This window comes from Marmota flaviventris, chromosome 16, assembly GCF_047511675.1.
Source record: "Marmota flaviventris isolate mMarFla1 chromosome 16, mMarFla1.hap1, whole genome shotgun sequence".
NCBI classification, from domain to species: domain Eukaryota; kingdom Metazoa; phylum Chordata; class Mammalia; order Rodentia; family Sciuridae; genus Marmota; species Marmota flaviventris.
Genome location: NC_092513.1, coordinates 45,710,929 through 45,723,038, shown reverse-complemented (window position 1 = coordinate 45,723,038; position 12,110 = coordinate 45,710,929). Strand labels below are relative to the sequence as shown.

Genomic DNA, 12,110 nt, shown 5'->3' with positions numbered 1-12,110 from the left:
TAACAAATATAGTGCAAAGTAATAGCAATTGTTATTTTACTGGTAGAAAAAGATCTGGTTGATAAAGTTTAATTGGCTGGTAAAACTCTTAGTGTTATTACTAAGTGCTTATCAAATTAAAAAACATAGGCAGTAACCCCTAAGGAATTGAGGGATAATGGGACAATATGAATAAGTGACAAAATTATACATTTATTTCAAGCCCATGTAATAAATGCAAAATCCTAAAACCATTGGCCTGGAATGACTTCAGAGCTCTCTCCCCAAACCACTTTTATGAAGATCTATGGAAAATTTGGTAGGGAATAAAAAATGATTACTGAATTCTTTACATGATCTTTATGATTATGATTATTTCCAGGCTGTTGAAACCATACATAAAAAACTATTTTATGGCAATTTAAATTATTTATGTTTCCCTATCACAAAAACTCCCCACTTTAGATTTTGATACAAAGATGCTTAAGCAACACACAGCAGTGCCATTACCATAATAACTTCTGAAATTAAAACCTGTCTAAAACTCTATGGAAAGCTAACATCCAGTTCATTAACCATTCCTGTTAGTTTTCAATAATGCAAAAATGATTAGAAGTTTAATTTGTTAATCACCTGTGTTTTGACTGGCAGTAGATATATAATCCTCTGCAGAAGTCTAAACTAGCCCTTGCAGAAAATAAAACGTGCTAATGCCTTATCAGATCTAATAATAGGAATAAAAAAAATCAATCATGCCTAGGTAATCCATTGATGTCTGAACAATTAATTCATCTCTAATGCTGTTTAATTATATAGGCACTGATATACACAAGTCAGAGAAAAATCTATCTGTAATAAGGTGTAGAGTGTCACTCACCAATCATGTGATTTGCAACATGAACCTGTATGTCCCATTCATTGTAGAAAACCATCTGACACTTGATGCACTGATAGGTCTTCTTCTGAGAAAACAAGTATAAACAGAATTACTTAGACACATGCACATCTTATTTTTTGCTTGTTTATAAAAGAAAAATCATACTCAGAGCATTTTTTCTAAGATGTTGATTCCACATATTTTGCAAACTAACTTACAACAGGGGCTGGGTGATTGGACAGATTTCAATGAGTTTCTAAGACTTTGTCACTTGATCTCAACACCATATTTTCTGTTGCAAACGTTTAGAAGAAACAGAAACACATCATTACAAAATAATATATATTTTTAAAGATTCTTAAAGAACAGAAATTAGCACTAAAAGAATCTGTAACATGTGAATGAACAGATCAATATCTTTGAAGACTAGGCACAATTTCATTCTGACAAAAATAATGGGTGTTGCTATTTCTAGAGAGCTAGAACTACAGTGGCTAATAAGTTAAGATTTATGGAATGTGACTAAGACATTTGGAGATGATGATATTTTAGCCAAAGTCTGAAATTTAGATGACATTTTAGAAGTTTCAAAGGACAAGCATTTAAATATATATTTTCTTCTATAAACAAATCACATCATAGTGAACATTTAACACTATTTTATACAACAGTCCTATAAAGTAGTTGGAGCAGAATTTTTTATTATAGTTCTAAGAGTGTAAATGATGGCACTAAGGCCCAGAGAAGTATGAAAATGTGCCTGATGACAGTGTCACACAGCTGGAAAGACAAATAAGATCTCTTAATTCTAAATGCTAGGCTCCCTGATAAAAGCAGCCCTTATGATTTCATATCTTTATTACTGAGTCCCAGTTCATATTAGATGAACTCAATAATAAAGTATTGGTTATGCTTTCCAGAACACACAGTTACAGAAATTCCTTTGTGATGAAACTCAATATTTACAATTAAAAACCATCTCGAAAAGCAAAATAAACCATTATGAAATAATCCATTTTGATAATCTCCCAAATGTGAGAAAATTACATTTGTAAAATCACATGACATTTGGTTATAACTATTCTTACTAAATTATCAATTCATCTACAATCATCTAAAACTGTTTTACTAATGATATTAATAGTAAATACTGGTCTCCTAAATTATAATTAATTTAAAGAACTTAAATTCTTTAGGATATAAAAACCTCAAAGTTAAGCCCCCAAATTAGGATCCTTTAATTTGAGATAAAAAATTATCAATGCCATTAATATAAATTTTTCCTAGTTATTGTAATTTAACATGGCATCTTTTCCCACAACCACAGACAATATTCCATGCAAACCATAAAAGTACAGGTATATTTCCAATGGAAGCTGTCTAAATAATCTAATGGTCTTTGTACATTAGGCATATTGTGAATTGACTGTGCTGAATCTAAATCTAACACAGACTTCAAACACCCTGACAATCACCAAAGAAGATTTACTACACTGAGCTGTTTATAAGATGCTTTTGATGGTGACATATAGAGCAACATGTGTTGTGTAAATAACATCTATCCCTTTTTTAACAATATTTCCCTTTAGAACTAGTTAGAAAATATTTCTTACTCCCTGATGACCTACATTATATATTGTTTATTAGCATACTTCCAGCATTATTCCTGATATGTGACCTTGCTGAAAAACAAAGAAACATAAACTTAATGGCTAGTCTTTTCTCTTGTTAGCACAGTAAAACATACAATATGTCGAAAACTGTCTCCAAAAATGATGACTGATGAATATGTTGGCAGAATATACTAGGACCTTTTTTTTCCTCTCTCTCCTGTCTAATAATAAAGAATAAAATCACTTGAAAAGCCAAAATAATAAAATACCAGCACTTACTACTATCTTCACACTGAAATGACACATTTAAAGATCTATGTATGTAAGTTTTCTTTTATCATCAGAAGAAAACGTTCTTGTCACTACTGATAATTCAAATTCTCATTCTCTTTACCCTTAAAAATGATATCTAAAATGCTATATATATTTTTTTCTACTAACAAGGTCATATTCTTATCTATGAGCTCCTAAATTTTCAGCTTGATAAGAATTTAATGTGATCAAAAGCAATGTACCAGGATTTTAAAGCATTGCAGCTTGAAGTCTACCTCACCAGGCCTCTCATATTTCAAAAAAAAAAAAGCAATGACATGCCAATTGGGATGTGTTAAGGAGTTTCTTTTTAAAGCTATGATGTAAAATTCATTTTCACCTTCAATTTAAAAAAAAAAAAGATAATTCTAAATGACCTTTAAACCATCCCTCATTATAATTATAGATTCTTAGCAAAATATTTGAGAGACCCCTGCACACCTGTACACTGCCTTCTAAGTAAAGGGACTGTAGCCTCTGGACAGTGTCAGCCTCTGGACAGTGTCAGCTGTGGAAAGCTCACTTAGAAGTTAATCCACCTCAGCTCTGTAGAGCTGAGATTATGAGGGGATTCGCTCTAATTCTAGGCCCAAATCTGCTTTTCCACTACTTTCAACCATTGGTCTTAACATGGGGCTGTGGCTATAAAGAGCTGTTGAATCCCTTGTCTAATAGGACAGTGACATTAACCCATTTTCAGGCTGAAAATAGGGGCACCGTGCATGCGATGCTTGGAACAACCTTCCAGGAGTCTACTTTCCTCCAAGTCCATGTTTTAATAAATAGAACCACAAATGCAGCCCCAAATCTAGGTGTGACCTGACCTCTGCAGAGTACAAGAGGACTGAGGACTCCCTTAGGACAATTACTACCATTTATATAAAAGACAACAACAAAAAAAGTCAAGTGAGATCATTTCTTTTAAAAGCAGATAAAAGTAGAAACAGAACTTCCATTGTTTGGGCCCCAGATTGGCCTTCATCAAAGCTTAGGTTGTCAATTTACTTGAAATGCTAATTTAGTACAATTTTTAAAAGAGACTTTTTTTTTCATTAGCCTTTTTAAATGTGCTACTTGGGAGTGGGATTGTCATTTCCTGATTGTTCTCTTTTGTTTTCTGATACTGATAGATGTAATTATCAAGGATACAACTTTTTCCCAGCACCTCATTATTTTTGATTGATTTTGAGAACAATTTAAATGTGCCTTTTTGACATTCTTGTTTTCAGTTATACTCTGGGTAAGGTACTCTGAGACTTTCAGAAAAGAGCATCTCATAAATTAAAAAAAATGATTAAGGAATTTTAATAATATATAGTTTTTTAAAATTATTCTGATTAACCCTGTCCTTCTCCATTTGATCTATATTCTATATGGACTTCACATTTAATCTCACTGAATTAAATAATGATAATAATAATTAATTTAAAATATGAATTTAAAAAAATTATACTTTGTTGGTGTAAATTTAATTTTTTTAAACTAATAAATGTGTAAAAATATTCAGTGAATCCATAGTAATCCTTAAAAACTGAAAAGACAACTAATTTCCGTTATCACCATTAGAGGCAACTAAAGTTAATTTTTCTGAAAAGTGGTCATCAAAGGATCAGAAGCATCTTGCTTTTTCAGAAGGAAAAGCACCTCACACCTATTTGATGAGGGAAAGTTCTTTGTAGAGGAATGACAGAAATGATGATAAAATTAGAAATTCATCATTTCTCAATGCCAAAAAATCCATAAAATCATTAATGGATGCTGCTGAAACTATTAGGTGAAAGGTTATTTGGAGGTACTCAAATTTCATCCCTTGATCACTGCAAAGAGAAAGATGTACCTTTACAGTTAATTAGGCAAGTGGCAATCACTCAATGCAGAATATTTAGCTTAATCTTACTAACAATGGAGCAATCTGACATCATATGCCTCTCGAGTCTTATCTAAAATGTGTACCTGAATTTAATCAAGCCCTTCAACCTAACAAACCAGTATCAAGCAAACATATAAATAGAGAAACAAATATTACTATGAGAATAAAATAGAAATCCAGAAAATTCTTCAAGAGAACTGGTATGTTGTCTGCAAAAAGTCAATGTCATGGAGGACAAAGTAGAGATGACTCTTAGATGAATGAAAAATATTAAACTTCTAAATGTCATGTGTGGGACCTGACTTGGATAGAGAACAGGTATCAAAAATTTTTGAGGCTTTTGGGGAAATTTAAATATCAAATGGTTATTGGGGGCTATTAAGGAATTACAGGCAACTTTCTCAGATGTGACAATCACACTGTAGTTATGTGGATAAACATCCTTTTTGTTGGGAGATGCATGCTGAGTATGTAGGGGTAAAATGGCATTATGTCTGTGATTTACTTTCAAAAGATCCAGAATAAATAAATAAGTAATATATAAAATACATATGACATATATACATCATACATGGAGAAAGCAAATATGGCTGCATGTTAACAATTATTTAATCTAGGTATATGTGTGAACATTTTCATACTAAAGAGTGAGTAAATGAAAATGGTAACTTATAGTATATAGTTTTTTTATGCTAAACCCAATATCATTAACCCCACCTATACTATTCATTTTATATCCCCCCCAAATAATTTGTGCTTAGTTGTTAGAAGTAGCCTTAAAAAGATTTTAAAATTTTATGTGTAGTCTCTTTTTTTAAAACACAAATCTAGTATGTAAATTTTAAGAGGTCAGGAACATAGCTCACAGTCATTTCTAAAATAAAGTACAATAACTTTTCATAATTGTATCATACTTTACAGTCTATAAGAACTCCTATTCACAAAACTCTCTTGCAACAAGGCTGTAAGAATAGATAAAGGAAGAATTATTATCCACATTGACAGATTAAGTGACTTGTCAAAGTCATACTGGTTGTGAACACCACAACCAAGGCCAGGATTCCTCTCTGGCCTCCCTCACACTGGATTTTAACACAGTTTATACTCTGCTCATTTGCAGGTAAATTTACAATTGCCTTTTGGAAGCATTTTAAAAGGAGCCTTTCCTTAGAATTATGTAAAGCATTGGTCTTTGACAACGCCCAGAGACAGTGGGGAAGTAGCTCAGGATGGTGAAGGCACTGTTTCTGGTCATCTGGGCTTTAGGCTCCCATTCCCAGTTGCTTGACTGAGATCCATAGGATAGATCTGGCTCCCCAGAGTCCCTTGGTCTATTTTCCTTTTTGCTTTTAAGGTTCTGTAATTTTATTTCAATATTTTTAACTTTGTATACTTATTTGTCCTGCTCAATACTAAAAGAACAATTCCAATCTGAGGTCCCATGTCTGTATTTAAACTCCCAAATTTTCAGCAATCAAATTATTCAGTTATTAAGTCTCTCTCACAAACTCTCCTTTCACGTCTACCAGAACTCCCATTAGACAGACTGGAGCCTTCCCATCCATCCTCCCTGGATCTGAACTGCTCTCCCGCAATATTGGAGTTGCTTGTTTCTCTGTGTTCTAATAGAGGTGAACTCTGCCCTCTGACAAACCATTGGTTCTCTCTGTACTGCTGTCCAGTCTAGTTTGTTTAATCTAGTAATGCTTTTATTTCAAAGACTGTTTTTCATTCATAACATTTCTAATTTTAAACATTTGTCCCCCACCCCTGCTTGGATTTGCTTCAAAATTATCACTCTTAGTAGAAATCAATCTTGAATTATCTTTCTAAGTGTCTAAGCATACTCTGTCAGATCTTTCCTTTTGTGTGGGCTTTGCTAGAATTAGGTTCATTCACATATTTTGGAGTCTTGGTTTGAAGCCCATTTGTAGTGAAAGCTTTTCTTCTCTGTGCTCATTCCTCCCTTTCCAGTAGTTTTGCCTGTTTCTATGAGGCCATCCCAGGCTGCTGGACCAGAGCCTCTCAGAGGGGCATTTCCTGTGCACCTGCTGAGCTGCAAGGATAGAAGAGACACTGCACATTTAATCACAGGCACAGCACGTAGCTAATTCAGTTTTAAGTCACAAAACTGTGACTCTGTTCCTATTCTTTTAACCCTCCAGCTAAAAACCCTAGTCTCAAGTAATGGTCAACAACAGAATTTTTTTTTCCCCCTCAGTCTCTTGTCATAAGCAAGGAAGGGCCTCCAGGCCCTGCTTTATTTTTATTGTATTTATTTGTGGTGAGTGGGATGGAACTCAAAACCTCATACATGCTAAGCAAGCATTCTACCACTGATATATACCCCCTGCTACCCAGGCCCTGGTCTAAATAGTGAATTTGGCTTTGTCTCATTGGGATGAAACACTAATTACCACTTCCTGTTGATAACAGCCTTGATAACCAGTTGAATTTTTATTTGTTTAAGTATCTCAAAGATGAAGAACTGTTTGGAGTTTGACTAAGTCCACTTGGTTTTCTACTTTGTTATTTTATCTGTCATTGCTGTATGTTTGGAACATCAAAGCATAATGTTACAGAGCCATTTTCCCAGAACGTGCCACAGCCCCCAGCTCCCTCTCAGTCACCAATCCAAAGCTTGGGCAATGTCTATCAAGGTAAGTCTGGTCTCAAACCCCATCAGAACCCTGAAATTAAGATGTTTTAAAATTTTGTTATAAAATATTCATTCCAACTCTATCCAGCAGTCTTAGTAGGGAAGAAACTTTAGAATTTTCTTTCTGCAATTAGTTGCTATTTAGTGGCTTCATCATTTAGCTGTGTGAAAAGTCATTTAATGACTCCGAGTATTAGTTTCCTTCCCTGTAAATTAAAAATAATAAAACTTACATCTCAGAGTTATGTGAGAAGCAAGTAAGAATTATATAAAAGTGCTTAGTACTGTGCCTACTATGTAGCATGCTGGCATTAAAGAGTAACTACCTTTATTACTCTTTACTTGACAGGTTATTACGGCAGTGGAATGAAATATGATAAGAACTGTCTGGCACGATAAAGATGCTTGTCAAAGGTTAGTTCTCACCCTTTGGAGTGGACCATAGAATTATATTAAAATTTCTTTCAACTAGACTCCACTGATTTATATTTTATGTCAATTAACAAGGGTTAAATAAATATTTATTTAAAAAGCCTTAAAAAGTAATAGCATAAAGAATATCATAATTTGGTGACAGGGTGGGGGGATGGAAAGGAAAAGGAGGAGGTAACTGTGTATAAAGGTTCAAACTAGGTAGAGGGGGAAAAATCTGTTTTCAAGGTTTATAGGAACATATATTACCATTCCAAGAATGAATATATTAATTACAAATGAAATATGTTTAGCATCAGTAGTACTTTTACTTGGCGGTATTTTTTTTTTGGAGGGGCAAGGAAATGGATACTATATATGAATGGAAGTAATTATCCGGCAGCTTTTCACAAATACTCAATAATTTAGGCATTTTACTAATAGCCTAGTCATTTTCCAAATGATTTTATATTAGTATGAAAATAAGTCACTGAACAGAGAGAGAAAAATGAAATGAAAGCTACTAATAATGAAAAGCCTGACCAAATGATACACTAAAAAATGAAAGCATCAATGTTCTATTGTGTAGTCTAGAGGTAGTTAAAAGAAGGATACCATTGTCTTACTGATGTGGCTAAGGTCCCGAAATAAAGACTACATAGCACAATGCCTGGCTCATGGTAAGATCTCAATAATCAAGAAAAATAAATGCAATTCCTACACTCAAGGAGTTTCAACATAATTAGGGAAAGAAAACACACAACATTAAAATGCCACAAGTATTTTGCTTAAGTGATGTGGCAAAACAGCTCAAGATCAAGTGCCTATGACAGTACATGGTGAAGAGATGATAGCTAAAACATGACAGAGAGCCACACATTAATATGGTCTGGGAGAATCAGGCAAAGCTCCCTGGGAGTTAATCTAAAATCCAAAATGGGAATAATTTTCTTGAGCTTACAAAGTGCCTACAAGATGCCAGGCAAGTTGCTCACAGTCTGGTGAGGCATTTGGTGGAATGAGAAAAACAATACAGAACAGAAACAAGATTAAAGAAGAGTGCTCCTGGCTGAGTAGACAGGAGAAAAAGGAGAAGGACAAAATTTAACTAGTTAAAAATGGACCTTGAAAAAGATATTTGTTCTAAAGGATGAGTTGTAATTTTTTAATGGTACTAAGGAATAAAAGAATATTTATTTAAGCATATTTATTGTTACAAATAAAATCTAAAATCCATAAAGATATACATTTAAGTTATGACTCATCTTGAAATTAAGGAGTAAAAACAAACTTTTAAAAAATCTTTTCTTGGTTTCTCTTCAAATAGTAGATAAAACAGTATTAAAATATTTTGTTTCCAAAGGCTTCATCAATAGTCAAAAACCAGAAAATAATGGAGACTTCAGGAAAATCTGACAAGTATTCTTTAAAAAACAAAACTTAGAGTAAAAGATGACGTCATTTCCATATATTACACCAAACAAATCTCATTTATTACCTTGAAAACCATAATGAATCATTTTAAAATATAAAATCAATAAAAAATTTAATAAAACAATCATCGCAGGTTCAAAATTGTCTCCTAACAAATTTGCTTCAAAATTTATCTATGTACTTGAACTTGATGTTTCACATTAAAAACTGATTTTGAGCCTAAGCTTTCCATGGAGAGAGATGCCTTATTAGGCTGACTTCTTCATCTCCACTCTATTGTTTTCCTTAATTCACATTTTGGAGTTTTTCCCAAGGGAGCCAGCTTGTGTCCCTTATTTTTCAGGTCACTAAGACCCTCCAGGTAAGATCCCTTCTTCTAAATGATCTCATTTAATGTTAGGGGTTCAGGTGCTGTTCATCTCTGCCTTGGCAAATCCACCTGAATCAAATCTCTTATAGTGTTGTCCAGAAAGTAGGAAGTCAGTATATTTCCCTTACTGCCTAACCCATGGACAATCTGATGAGCCATCTTACACCCATCACCTCCATTCACAAGGTGCTACCTACAGCTGCCTGGGTCTGCCAGCAATGCTCCCTACCACCATGCCTGGCCCTAGAAATTAGTGAATTGAAAGAGACTGAATAACAGACTAAATGAATTATATAATAAATTCAAGAAAAAAAAAATCACCAAGCACTTAAGTTTGTGTGTGTGTGTGTGTGTGTGTGTGTGTTAGGATGGAATTTGCCTCTAATTACATATGGCTATACTACTTCATTAGGTCTTAGTTTTAAAAAGAAATTTATGATTCATAGTAAATTCCAATTAGCTTCCAACATCAACTGTTTTGTAAACATTCCTATGATTTAAGAAAGATAAAAGATAAAACTTGGGAGTAGGTTTGTATTCATAATAGCTGCCACTCTGACTGGAGTAGATGAAATTTTAGAGTAGTTTCGATTTGCATTTCTCTGATTGCTTGCGATGATGAACATTTTTTCATATATTTGTTGACTGACTATATATTATCTTCTGAGAAGTGTCTGTACCTGTCTTGGCCCATTTATTGATTGGTTATTGAGGATGTGGGGGAAAAGGTACACTCATACACTGCTGGCAGGACTGCAAATTGGTGCAGCCAATATGGAAAGGGGTATAGAGATTTCTTGGAAAATTGGGAATGGAACCACCATTTGACCAAGCTATCCTTTTCTCCGATCTATACCCAAAGGACTTAAAAACAGCATACTACAGAGGCACAGCCATATCATTGTTTATAGCAGCTCAATTCACAATAGCTAAATGGTGGAACCAACCTACATGCCCTACAATAGATGAAAGGATAAAAAAATGTGGCATATATACACAATGGAATATTACTCAGCAATAAAAGAGAATAAAATCATGGCATGATTTTATGGATGAATTAGAGAAGATAATGCTAAGTGAAGTTAGCCAATCCCAAACAACCAAATGCCAAATGTTTTCTCTGATATAAGGAAGCTGATTCATAGAGGGGTAGGGAGGGGGAGCATGGGAGGAATAGACAAACTCTAGGTAGGGCAGAGGGGTTGGAGGGGAAGGGAGGAAGTATGGAGTTAGAAATGATGGTGGAATGTTATGAACATTATTATCCAAAGTACATGTATGAAGACAAGAACTGGTGTGAATATACTTTGTATACAACCAGAGATATGATAAATTGTGTTCTGTGTGTGTAATAAGAATTGTAATGCATTCTGCTATCATATATACATAAAATAATTAATTAAAAAAAGATTTGGGGGTAATAAAATAGAGATTTCTATAATGACTCTTACTAAACAAATCCAAGGAGGAAAGGAAGAAGTCAAATTGTTTGTCTTACAACAAAATAGGGGCTAATTCCCATATCAATTGTTTCAATCATATACTGATTATTTTCATCTTAAAAGTCATTGAGATTTCCCTTCTTTCTTGCAGATGGCAAGATCGGGAACTGTGGCTGCTAGCTTTGGGGAAGGCATATTTGAAAAGGAGAAATAGCAGGCCCAGGTGTAGTATGTTGTCTCACTTTAGAGATCTCATTCTGAAGATTGGTAGCAGTACTATTTACAATCTTACTGTAAACCAGGAGAAATTTTTGTGAGGCAGACAAAAAAAGATTCCATTAAGAAATATTTTCTTTTCTTTTCTTTTCTTTCCTCCCTCCCTCCCTCCCTCCCTTCCTTCCTTCCTTCCTTTTCCCCTCCTCCTCCTCCTCCTCCTGGCAGCGGCGGTGGGCGGGGGGGAACCAAGGATTGAACTCAGGGCCACTTAACCACTGAGCCACATCCCCAGACCTTGTGTTTTAGTTTCTCTTTTGTTTAGAGACAAGGTCTTGCTAAGTGGCTCAGGGCCTTACCAAGTTGTTGAGGCTGGCTTTGAACTTGTGATCCTCCTGCCTTAGCCTCCCAAGCTGCTGGGACTACAAGCATGTGCCACCTTACCCAGGAAGAAATATTTTCTTAAAGTATATAATTCCTGCCCTAAAATCAAGTTGAGAAGTTAAATAGTTTTTATTAACCCTTCATAGAACAGTTTTTATCACATATTAGATCATAAAGGTTTTATTTTGATTCTCTTATAAGTCATTACATGTTTCATCCTTTCAACAAAATGAATCTCTCTCTCCAAAAGGCTGGAAATTCTTTAAGGGTAGGTGCAGGGCTTGGCCTTATCCATCCTGCAATGCAAATCATCATTTTTTACACCTGATAGGTTAAATGCGTATGGTTCATACCTGTCTGTTGTAAAATAAAAACCTCTACTTCCTCCTAATTCTCTTGAGATGGAGGTTCCTGTGGACTCCTGGTTATTCTCCTTTGTTTATATTCCTAATCTATCTTTCCAATTTTTCTTCTATCAGAGGAATAGTTCATGTTCTGGCAGTTTTGTGTCTTATCTACAATATATAATCCTTCTTATTTTGATCA

General features: G+C 34.3%; 1 protein-coding gene across 3 annotated transcripts in view; it reads right to left on the bottom strand.

The window, feature by feature from the left end:
- Window positions 1-12,110, bottom strand: part of Znf521 (zinc finger protein 521) — a 269,708-nt gene that overhangs the window by 122,141 nt on the left and 135,457 nt on the right. For all 3 annotated transcript variants that reach the window (XM_027935670.3, XM_027935667.3, XM_071602833.1), the window contains one exon: window positions 857-941. In XM_027935670.3, coding sequence (XP_027791471.1) covers window positions 857-941 — 85 coding nt within the window. The remainder of the gene's footprint in view (window positions 1-856; window positions 942-12,110) is intronic.